This window comes from Coffea eugenioides, chromosome 1, assembly GCF_003713205.1.
Source record: "Coffea eugenioides isolate CCC68of chromosome 1, Ceug_1.0, whole genome shotgun sequence".
Classification (NCBI taxonomy): domain Eukaryota; kingdom Viridiplantae; phylum Streptophyta; class Magnoliopsida; order Gentianales; family Rubiaceae; genus Coffea; species Coffea eugenioides.
The window spans coordinates 36,409,779-36,422,342 of record NC_040035.1 but is presented as its reverse complement, the minus strand read 5'-3'; the positions used below and the strand labels follow the sequence as shown (position 1 = coordinate 36,422,342).

Below are 12,564 nucleotides of genomic sequence, written 5' to 3'. Positions count from 1 at the left end.
CTGCCTACTAATTCCCCACCTCTCTTCCCCCACAGGACTCATAAAAATTTGCTATATACTTTTATTATAGTCAAAGTTTAGCAAATAATCAAATACTGAAATACCAATACATAACCAAGTTATTATTCATCGTAATTCCACAATTGAAACTCATAAAAACAATCAAACAAAAGCTATTTGAATACAATCCAACATGATGAAACAAATACAACTAAAGTAATCAAGTTTTACTTTTGATACAAATACAATCACTAAATTACTATTGTGCTTTTTTCATTGAGAAAAAAGTGTTATTGTGTTAAGTGTAATATAAAATTTAGTACAAATGTATTAGAAATTTAGTATAACTAATTAATAATTTATATTAGTAGACATGTATAATTATTAGTATAATTGATAATATCAATTATATTACATATACTAATATACATTATATAATACATATAACTAATAATATTATTATCATAAGTTTGTAACTAATTAAATTATATATTATATATTTATATATTTATTTTTTTTTAACGAATGGTAGGGTGGCCCGCTCCGTTTCTAAACAGGGGGAAATTTTCGCCCTCCCTCCCCCCCCCAAATTAGCCCTCGACATCCGTCCCAATTGTCATCCCTATATCCAACACATGTATTCATGAACTAAAACAATTCTCAAGTGACTTGTGATAACCAAAGATGAAAATTAATAAGTGATGGTAATAGTTTTGAATGACATTAACAACTATATATAGAGATGCATGATATATTTACAGATCGTTCAAATTCAACTTGATATTACTTATTGTGCATGTAAATCAACTTGTTTATATAGTGTAAGTATATAAAAGATTAATCAAACTCTCGTAAAGGTGTATTCGTTTCATACTTTTGCAACTGTGCCGATACAAGAACTTTATCACCACAGCAAAATTTCTACTAATTAGACAGGTGCTTCTGATTTAAAATTTATTAAACTGCCAGAGCTGCACCCTGGGCATTCCAATATTTGTCCACCGTGACTAATATCGAGAATTGAATGAAAGATGATGCAGAAGATAGCACCAGACCAACTTATGTGAATAGACAGGAACACACGGGTTATGAAAAAGAAGGCAGAATCTTAAACAAGTAGTGTCAGAATTGCTGCAAATTGCTAGTTGATCCATGAAAGATGAAAGATTAAGAAAAATAGAGTGAAAAAAAATTTGGACCATTTCTCGATTTGTGCGTGTCATCCTTGCGCAGGGGCCATGCTAATCTTCTCTGTATTGTTCCAATTTTATCGGATGTCCCCGAAGGGACGGGGTGGACAATCGCTTGCGTACATATATATGGTGCTTTTTCCTCGAAAACACTCGATGTGGGACGCATGAGGAAAGTTGACTCAATAAGTATGAACTCTCAACAAAACATTTCAATATGGTTTAAAATTTTGTTTTTTCCAGATGAAATTCTAACTTTTAATTTAATTTTCAATAAATAAATTTTTAATAAATTAAATTAATTTAATTTAATAAATTAATTTAATTTTCAATAAATAATTTTAAAATAAACTTCTAATGAATATGTGCTAAAAAAAATCTAAACCAAGGTAGTGCTGCGTTTTTAATTTTTTTTTTATAAATAAAAGGTTTTAAACTCAAAACCTCCTCTTTTGTTTTTTTTTTTTTTCCAATTGACTTAACTAACTACGGTTGTCATGGCTTTCCTAAGCTTATGTTACAAAGTAGGATCTCTTCAGTTTGATGTATATAAATTGGCATTACATTACATTTTATTATCTCAATCTATTCCAGACATCTTAGAGGGGATGCATTAGTAAAAAGTGACAGCCTAAGAACATCTTCCACTACTAATCCCAAAGCTTATAAACTTTGCCTAACAATTTTATCCTTTTCTTCAACTTTCCGTGGTCTATATGTTACATTTACATGAAGTTTTTAACATATGCTGTGATTGTGATGTCTTACAAGATCATAAAATACCCAAGAAAGCATAACATTTTTGTTTTTTAATTTGTTTTATTTCTTAGATCCATTATTTGATGAATGAAAGCTAAATTAGTACAAGTAATTTGGCCTTTTGGCAGGTAATCTTTGTTAGGGGTTCAAGTTTTATTGAATTTCTCCATATGGCAATTGCCCTTTTGAGTTCAATGACATGCAGTCTCTTTAAGCAATAAGAAATCATATTCTAGAATTGGATTCAAATTTCTATAATTGCTGATTATCTCTACAAAAATGGAAAACAGCAGGCCAGACTTCACCTCTATAAGGCAAGTTTCTGTTGCATCAGATATCAATGAAAAATCTGCACTTAGCTGTATTAAGCAGTGGTCTAAATTCTCATTCAGTTATACAAACACATTATTCTCTCAAGCCAAGAAATAGAGAATTAACTACAATGGGATGAATAGACAACACTAAGTTATACATAGAATGCTTCCAAGAAGCTGTCAGAATATACTACTAACAAATTGCTGTCTTCTTTTTCATTTATGTTTGTCAGATTTGACAAATACCACATTAGCAAAAGAACAAACAAGTGACTAAGAATTTTGACTACTAATCCACCTCCCATCACCTACCAAATCAATAGTTTAAGTTTTCAAAGAAAAAAAAATAATCAATAGTTTAATGCTTAATCCCATTCCACCAATCCATCCCTAGATACACTCCACAATCCAGATTCCCCTCCTAGATCTTCCCACACCCTATCATCACCTTCCTTCAATTCTTGTTTTTTTCTTCCCAACTCAAAAATGGAATTCCAATGTGGTATATACCCCTATAAACCATTCATTCTCAGCACCCCAAAAACCCAAGCAAGGTAAAAAAATACAAAAGAAAAGGAAAGAATAGTCAATTTGTACCAATTTGGCTAAAAAATATTTTGAATACTTCAATGTGGTAACTGGTGATTCCCATGCTTTCAGACCAAGTTCCCTAGCTCCATTTTTTTCTCCTAAAAAGCACAAATGGTCAAAAGCTCCATACACAAACGAGAAGACTCGTGAGCCAATGCGCATCTCTTAGTCGTAGAGTAGCAGGAATCTGGTAGCCCTTCTTTGGCGCAGATTAAATTAGCACTCAACACATACACAGGCGGCGCGTCTGATCACTTCCGGCAAGTCAGCCCCTCTACTCCACTCTCCGGCGGTGCAATCGTAGATCAACACCAATCCTTCTTTTAAGCCCCTCTCATTCCTCCCACTCCTCCTCAACAAGTCATCTATGCAACCCATTACTTGAATTAGAACCACCTTTTCCCCCACCCCGATGCAGCAGAACCTCACCGAGCTGTCGAGTCTAACCTGCGCCGGTAGCGGCGGACTCTTTATCCTACACCACTCTCCGAAGCTACTACTGTTTCGTATGCCATTGAATCTCCAGAATGAGAGCTCCACTGCATGGCTTGAAAGCACATAGACGTGTCCGCCTGCGGCACAAGCTGCCACCACACAGCCGCCTCCTGGCACTGACCGGCTCCTCAGCCATGAACGCGCCGCCACATCATACACATCCATTGAGCTGGCGTAAAGATGCACCGCCTCAGCACCGGCGGCCCATGAGGACAAGCTCAACCATTCATTCCCTGAATTACCTATCCTCAGCCCACCAATCACGTAAAACAAGCCATCCACGGCTGCGCCAACGCACCCATATCTCCTTCTCGGCGCGTGGGAGACCACGCGCCACAAATTCTCCAATGGGTCATATTCCTCCACTTCAGCGGATCTCGAACACCCGCCGGCGACGTAGATTTTCCCGCCAAGGACACCGACTGCGAATTTCTTCCTCTGGACGAGCATTCCTGGTTTCGGGACTAGTGTCCCGGTCCACGTGTCACACCGAAGCATCGCCGTCCGGCCAATTATGTAGATTTTCCGGCCAATAGCTGCCACTCTGGAATGAGAAAACAACGAATGCAGCGACCCATGTTGCGTGACGGCATCGTCAGAGGGCAGAAAAGACGAAACTCTCCACGATGAATCAAAATCCAAGCGGTGGCTAGCCGTGAAAAGGGTGGAGTTGTGGATAGAAACGGAGAAGAGTGTAAAGTGGAGGAGATTATGATGTCGCCGGAGAGAATGGAAATCTTTGGAATCTAGGAGGTGGGCCCATCTCCTGCAGACGAAAGGGAGAGAAGGGAGTGAGGAGTGAGAGGCTCTAGCGAGGCATTCTAGAAGAAGATCATCTGGGAGGGAAGAAATGGTGGTGGCAGTACAGGTGGTAGTGGGGGCGGCGGTGGAACACGGTTGAGGATGGTGGAGGTGGAGGTGGTGATGGGGATCGGGAAAACAAGATTTCATAAGCCATGAAAAGTGGCGAGAGTTACAACTATCCGACGATGATGACATGAGATGGATGGGATGATGATAAGGTGAGGTGGATTTTGTGTGGGGAAAAGTTGTTTATATAGGGATTTTTTATTTTGATTATGATCTAGAATTAAAAAAAAAAAAAGATTACGATCTAGAATTTGTTTTATTTCTTTATCCTATAATTTTTTTTAAGTTTTTCGTTTAAGGATTAATGATTAGAGAAGATCTAGATTTGGGGAGGAGAAGGAGGAAATTTTTTATTTTTTTTTTATTTGTGATTTTGCTTGTTTTGGACTAATTTGAGATTGAATGATTTATTAGGGATTTTTTTTCTTTTTTTGGATAAAAAATATTATTAATTAAATTATTAAAATTCGTCCGGCACGAATTGCTAGATTTGTTAGGGATGCTGATTAAACTAAAATAGGAGAAAAATTAGACTAAAAGGTGGCCCCATTTTTTTTACCTACGATCTAGAGATGAAAAAATAAAGGAAGAAACTCTCAGATAGTCGGATTATCATATTAATTTCTGCAATGAATGTGGTGTTTAATTTCTACGGAGAGTTTAGAGATTTGGATGAATGTAATTAAATTCAGATGCACTAGAAAACAATATAGTAAAAGTGTTGACACTCAGGGTTTTGTATATAGCGTTTAAAGCTTTCAATGAAGTTTTGTAGTTTGCCGTGTCTAGTTTGGATGGTTCTTTTTTGAAATTTTTATAGAAAATATACCGTAACAAATGAGATAAAAATTTTGTAGTAAAAAATTGTAATCCAAACTTTATGTTAGTCTCTAAAGATGTAACAAATGTCTTCTTTTTTTTTTTCTATTTTTTTGAAGCAATGTGAGAAATGTTCATTAGTCATTGGACTCATTACCATGCCATGTGAAATTGTCTAGGATCTAGCTGATACACTGTTATACATAAAGCAAAAACCAAAAAAGGAAAAAATGAAACAAATGGTAAAACTTGCTTTTCTTTTAGTTGAGCTGTTTACTTCCACTTTGCCCACTAGGTGGCAAGTTGGTTAATTAGTTTGGATGATTACCAAATTGATTTCATTGAAAATGGCACAAAACTTGATTGCTTATCTACATGATCTCTATGGGAAAGAAGTATACTTGCCAAAATAAATATTTAAAGGTTATTATTTTCTAAACTATATTAGGACAAATTCTTTCTTTAAAGTTAAATTATTCAACTCACATGTGACATACATTCAATTTTTATAGAGTAAAACAAATTCACACGAAAATTTAGATTAATTCTTTTTAACACAAATACTTTTGAGCAATTTATTAACCATCTTGCTTTTCTTTATTTTGTTTTGTTGGATAGTGCTCTTGACACACACACATAATGTGCATACATCACTAATAGGAATTCTAAATTTGAAGCCGCCAAATAAGAATAATAAATTGGCATATTTCTTTGCAGGTTTAGAGGTGACCTATTGGCTATTGAGGGTGCTTGATACATCATTATGTGGAAATTTTTTTTAATATAGTATAATAATATATATTTTTAATGTGATGTATATAAGATAAAAAGGTGAATAAAAAGATAAAAAAAAAATAATTGAAAAGCATGTTTATTAAGTAAGTGAAAGAAAACATTTATTGGAAAAAAAATCAGTAGTCATTCGAAGGCTTTTTTTAAAAAAAAATTGAATAACTAGGGGGAAGCCTATTCTAAAAAACATACAGCTGCTTTTACAACTGTGTGCCTATTCCCAACTGACTCTGCTTTTAGTTGATTTTAGTTTCTGGTATTAGAAAATTTGCTTATGCATATCGGAATACAAACAGTTTTAATAATGTTCATGTGCTACATTAGATCTGTAGTAATTTTAAATTGATGTTCTTATTTTGCTTTAAGAATCTATTTTGATAGCAATGATTGAAGGTGACATATCACGTGACAGTATCATATACCCAAAATATTTCAACCAGAAATTTAATTAAAAAAAAAACTAAAGATACTCTATCATGTGAGCCACCACTAAATTTCAATCCAGAAATACCCTAAAAAAATTCAAGGGATAATTTCATAAACCTCCCTTGAGGTTTCTAACAATTTCACTCGGCTCCTCTCAGGTTTAAGAAATTATACTTACCACCCTTAATATAATAAAATATTTATAATGCCCTCCACTTAGTAGACAATTTTAAATTTAAGGCAATAAATTTACAAAACTTAAAAAAATCTATTTTCCATCTTTTGTCTATTTTCTAGTTAATATAATCTCTTTTTATTATCTTCAGTTTTGTGGATATTAGCAAATTGAAATTACGAAATCTACAATTCGAATAGATTATGTGTCAAACTAGAAGGAAATGAAAAGACTCGCAATAACAGAAAAATAAATAATAAAATTGATGATTGAAATAGGAAGGATAACTAAAGATGTCGAATTTGTCATATTTTGTTTATTGTTAAGAAAAACTTTTATAAAATGTCAATAATTACATAATGATTTCTTTCATTGGATTAGAAAATTTTTATTATGATTTTATTGTGGAGGTAGAATTTATTCTCTACTTTCGATATATTAATATTTTTAATGCCATAGGAGAGTTGTAATGGTAATTCTAGGTTAAATTAGCTTATATTGAAGAGGTATGTGAGCATTGATATTTAATTTGGGAATATAAAATTGGTTGTCAATGGGGTTTTGTGTGTGTGTTTTTTTTTATCGTGTCAAGTATTGATGCTGTATATGCACTTTGGAATCTTTTGGTTGGCTACTTGATTTTAGAACTTAGATGGTTGTTAGGAATTTGGCTTGTTTGATTTATGTAAAGTGTGAAAGAAAATGATTGAATATATTATATTTTTCTTTCTTAGTTTTGTACAAAAGGGCAATTTAGAAATTTTGAAAGAAAATCTAAATTCTTGGACCTACATTATTACTAAATAGTAAAAGTATGAGAAACATATGTAATTTTTAAAACTTGAGAGGAGCTCTTTGTAATTGTGAGAAACCTCAAAATAGGAGCTCTTGGACCTACATTATCTTCAGTTTTGTGGATATTAGCAAATTGAAATTACAAAATCTACAATTCGAATAGATTATGTGTCAAACTAGAAGGAAATGAAAAGACTCGCAATAACAGAAAAATAAATAATAAAATTGATGATTGAAATAGGAAGGAGAACGAAAGATGTGGAATTTGTCATATTTTGTTTATTGTTAAGAAAAATTTTTATAAAATGTCAATAATTACATAATGATTTCTTTCATTGGATTGAAAAATTTTTATTATGATTTTATTGTGGAGGTAGAATTTATTCTCTACTTTCGATATATTAATAGTTTTAATACCATAGGTGTGACGACTCCACCTCCCTCTAGGGCATATTCTAGGGTTTAGCGGACTGCCTGCCCAGATCTCGTCAGGACTCGCTCACGCAGCTCAAGAAAATATCTTACAACCATAGAAAGGAAATGAAATAACAAATCCCAAATTTATAATATACATTAATGCTTAAATTCAGCTCCAAGGCTCATACATGCCCAAATATATCAAAATATTTAAAATCTAGGTACATTCAACCCTAGTCGAGTACTAGCGCGAGTGCAATCGTAAAAATTACAAAAACTAGACAATACTAGCCTGTACCAGTCTCACGTCTGCACTCGTATTCCCCTGTAAGGAAAATAAAAACTAATAGAGTGAGCCAAAACTCAGTAAGGTTCCAAAATTTCATGCAGACCCAAATAACAAGTTGACCATGAATTTAAAATCATAAGTATCAAAATAGCGAGCATATGAAGTCAAGAAAATGTGCAATAACACTTCGTAAAGTCAATCACTGGATATTTAACATTTTCAAGTAAAGGATACAGCCGCTATTGCAAAATAGCTCCGCCATAACTTGATCAAATAGTAGTTGACACTCCGTCAACTTTCCAGTAAAATAACCAGTCCAATAGTGTCTCACTTAACGCCAATATCCGTCCACCATTCAACCCACTTACCGGACCCGAACGCCAAGATAAACATGTGTGGTAATACTCGAGTATACCGATTAGTCGAGAAGATAACACTCCACTCGACAAAACTAGAAACTCAGGGTTCATTACCTAATCGACCAAATTTTTGCCGGCTCGACTCGAGTAACTAGTCACAGGGTTTCTGGAATTCCAGAGAATGCTCACGTCATACACAAGTATATCAAATCAATTGCATTCAATGCACAGTAACAAGTCACTTTTAGGGCAAGTGCAATAAAGTACACCATTTCTCATCCAAACAAGTCAAATATTGTCAAATCACATTAGTAAAACATTTAAAAGCAAGTATCAAGTACAATCATGCACTTGGAAACACTCATCAAAGATTTAGTACTTTTCAAGATCACGCTCAGGTGCAACTCCTTGGTTGGAGTCTAAATCTGCGATAAAATATCATTTAAGAGTTTAAAATCCACTAGGGTTCGAAACATAGGGGTTTCGTTTCAAGAAAATCAAGTAAATGAAACTTGTTTAAGTATTAGTCATATGACTTATCCAACTCTAGAAAATTCATACTCGCTCTTTTAGTTTCGATAAAGAAATGATTACAACTTTTGAATTCACTATTGGTATGAAAGATCGAGAAAATCGTATTTTTAAGGGTCGCTATTTTCACTTTTTAAAGGGTACAAGTTTCGGCAAAATTTCAGCTTATGTATCTCTTACTAAAGAAAACTCGAATACCATAAACAATCGAAATTCGTTTCAACCTCGAGTCGTCACTCAAGTCTCGAGTTCACTCGCCTAACCCTCGAGCGAAAATTTAGGCAGTATTTCCCCTATTTTCTTACTTTCCCATCCAAATACAACTTGGATTCACAAGCCAACAAACCTCCAATCCAACCACAAGTGATAACCAACAACATACATCTATTCAAGGCCTCAAAACCAACCAAACAAACCAAATAATAAACTTATCACCAAGAAATTATAAGTGGCAGATTTGCCATCCTTCATTGTTTTGGTCATAACTGTAACTAGGTATATCGAATCGAAGTAAATTTGATGGCGTTTCGAAGCTAAGACATAGACCTACAACTTGGATGAAGGCATCAACAGTTCAAACATTATCAAGGTCAAAATTGGCAAAAACAGAGACACAAAAATTCTATCGGAACCAAAACAGGACAACTGAATAGTTTTGGTAAAATGGCTATAATTTGGTGTAGGAAAATCAAAATTGAGCTCTGTCAACGGCATTTAAAACTAGATTCATAGAGGTTTCCAACGGTATAAAAATTAGGTTCTAGTTCATCTTCTACAACAACCGGCAAGCTCAGAAAATTGACTGAAATTCACTGCCAAAAGCTGGAAATTTGATTTTCAACTCTAAAAAGTAACAATCAAGCCATTAATCACTTCACCAATTCCATGTGCAATCTCAATAACATCATTTACTAGGTAAGCGACAATAATCAAAGCTGAAAAATGCTAACCCTAGCTGAAAATTCCACTACACCATCAAAAACTAGAAAATCAACCATAGCAAGCCAAGATTAAAAGATTCTATACCAAACTTAGCAAGATTAAGCAAGAGAAAAAGAAGTTTTAGCCTTATACCTTCCAAAAGCTGTCTTGAAAGTGAAGAACCAACCACTATCTCCCATAATTTCCACCACTCCTAACTTCCTAAGCACTAAGATGAAACTTTAATCGGTTTAGTTTTGTTGGTTTCACTCAAACAATGATTGATTCAAGGTTGGAAATGGAAAGCTTTCTTCACTCTTTTTTTCTCTTTTGCTCTCGGCCAACCAAGAAGAAATGGAGAAGAAAGTGAGCCAAATTGAAGATAAGAAGGAAAGAAAATTTGCTTGGTCAAAACTAGTTGATCTCCGCCAAGTGTCACACTATGGTTCCATCTCATTTTTTTTATTTTCTCTCTTTTCTTGGGTCAATAATTTCGGCTGCTAGAGGGATATTTTGGAGCTGATTTTGCTGAAATAAAAACAAGGAGATTAAGGGAATAAAATAGTGTTCAAGTGGTGCTCTCAATCGGTAGCAAACGGTGCACGTCGGTTCAAACCGATTTTCCTTAACTCTCGCATACTTGTGGTTTCATTTATGATTCACTAACTTATTAATAGCACTTCCAATCACACACTTCCTCTTATCTAAAACTCACGTTTAACCACCAAATTTAGTACACGTATCTCACCAATTAATCACACTACCAAAATAAGCAAAAAATCCTATTTTACCCTAACTATAAAACTAAGGGTAAAACTCTTAATTCGATTATTTATTACAACTATTGAGGGAGTAAATGAGTAGTAAAGCTATTATAAAGTAATTTATTCAAAATAAAAGGAAATTTTAAAAAAAATATGAAGAATTTTGCAAGTCCTCACAATAGGAGAGTTGTAATAGTGGTTTTAGGTTAAATTAGCTTATATTGAAAAGATATTTAAGCATTAATATTTAATTTGGGGGTATAAAATTAGTTGTCATAGGGTTTTGTGTGTGTGTTTTTTATATTGTGTCAAGTATTGATACTGTATATGTAATTTGAGATCTTTTGAATGGCTACTTGATTTTAGAACTTAGATGGTTGTTAGGAATTTGGCTTGTTAATTTATGAAAGGTGTGGAAGAAAATGATCGAATATACTATGTTTTTGTTTCTTAGTTTTGTACAAAAGGGCAATTTAAGATTTTTGAAAGAAAATCTAAGTTTTTGAACCTACATTGTTACTAAACAGTGAAAATATGGGAGGTATATATAATTTTTAAAACTTGAGAGGAGCTCTTTGTAATTGTGAGTAATCTTAGGGGAGGTTTGTGAAATTATCCCAAAATTCAACCTAGAATAGATACAATAAAGTCAATGTAAACTCAATGTATTGTCTTTTTGCTCACGTCGCCTTCACGAGTCAGGACATATTTTCGAAATTATAAATCACTTATAATGATTTTATAAATAACTCGTCAATACATTTTTTACATCAGATGTCAGACTCGAAAAGATAACCTTTTGTAAAAAAATACCGTCCTTACTAATTGTGCGAACTTGTTGGCAATGTATTGTATCTCACGTGACTTTTCATTGGCACACAAACAACAAAAGAAGCAAGACTTGCAAAGTGAAAGCCTTGCTTTATTGTTTTCATGCCTGATATGATTTCAAACTTTCACGGCGTCGTCTTCATCATGATAACTTACATGAATCAAATGTCTAAAGGCAAGAATTCATACTTTTCGGTGGAGAGGGTCCATCACTGCTGCTCAAATTGAGACATCTAAACTAACCTATTGTCCATTCTTCAGAACTATATTAAAAAGCTTTTTCAGGGTAAAGTTAGACTAACTAACTTTTCTTTTAGATTTTCTAACTACACATACATTTTCTTAATCTTTTGGCACTGTATATTTATCAACTTACGTTTCTTGTAATAATTTATCTACCATTTTTTTGTTTTCTTTTTGGCATGATACAAGTTCTGATCTTTCTTCTTCTTCTTTTAATTCATTATTTTTTCTCTCAAATATCGCTATTTTCTCCTATCTTAAATCTCATTTTTTTCTACTAAAAAAATTAAATAGAAAAACAAAGAGGGAACTTTTATTTCCCTTTGTTTTGGGTCGACTACAAATGTGCTTAGCAGCTTGTTAAAGCAGAGTACCGCACATAGCACGTAAACAATTGGATAAAAGCCCTTCTACCCCTTTAATAAATGCTTCTAAGAATTTATTAAGGACTAAACTACGGAGAAAAAAAATAAAACTATTGGTTTTTTTTTTTTTGGGTCAATCCTCAAATCAATTCACAAATTGGGTATCCATATTCAATAGAGCTGATTAGGGATGGCAACGGGGCGGGGTTGGGGCGGAGGACTCCTCCCCCATCCCCCGCCCCCGCCCCCTCCCCCGCGAGTAATAAAAATTTGTGTTTGAGAGTTCTTTGATCACCACCTATTCAAATATTGTGTTTGGACTTAGCTGTGCTTCTGCTAATTAAGAAGAACACCATAGCTGATAAAGGCAAAAATGAGTACAAATTTTCTTTCTTTTTTACTGATACAAAACAAAATACTCCGTAAAAGGGCTTGGCAATTGGGCCCATGAGATGGACGACGTTGAAGAAGGGTGGGCGGAGTGACCTTGGGGCATTTTCATTTTCATTGGGAGGGTGGCAGTGACAGAGCAGAGAGGGGCAGAGATACAGATTTATTTTTTTTTTTTTTCCAAACAGAGATACAGATACGGACAGGGGTTTTTGATGTATTGGGTTT

At 34.0% G+C, this 12,564-nt stretch overlaps 1 protein-coding gene and 1 non-coding gene across 2 annotated transcripts; both read right to left on the bottom strand.

Moving 5' to 3' along the window:
* Nucleotides 1-1,187: 1,187 nt before the first annotated feature.
* On the bottom strand, nt 1,188-1,290 carry LOC113753039. The gene has a single exon (XR_003464958.1). It is a non-coding gene; the product is annotated as a U6 spliceosomal RNA (small nuclear RNA).
* A 1,054-nt stretch (nt 1,291-2,344) lies between these two features.
* On the bottom strand, nt 2,345-4,356 carry LOC113776278 (F-box/kelch-repeat protein At5g26960). Its single transcript, XM_027321405.1, has one exon. It carries the CDS (start codon nt 4,346-4,348, stop codon nt 3,071-3,073), a length of 1,278 nt encoding a protein of 425 aa, XP_027177206.1. The 5' UTR covers nt 4,349-4,356; the 3' UTR covers nt 2,345-3,070.
* Nucleotides 4,357-12,564: the final 8,208 nt, after the last annotated feature.

Bases quoted from the DNA above. Each gene is read 5' to 3' on its own strand.
- LOC113776278 (XM_027321405.1), bottom strand. From the start codon at position 4,348: ATGTCATCATCGTCGGATAGTTGTAACTCTCGCCACTTTTCATGGCTT.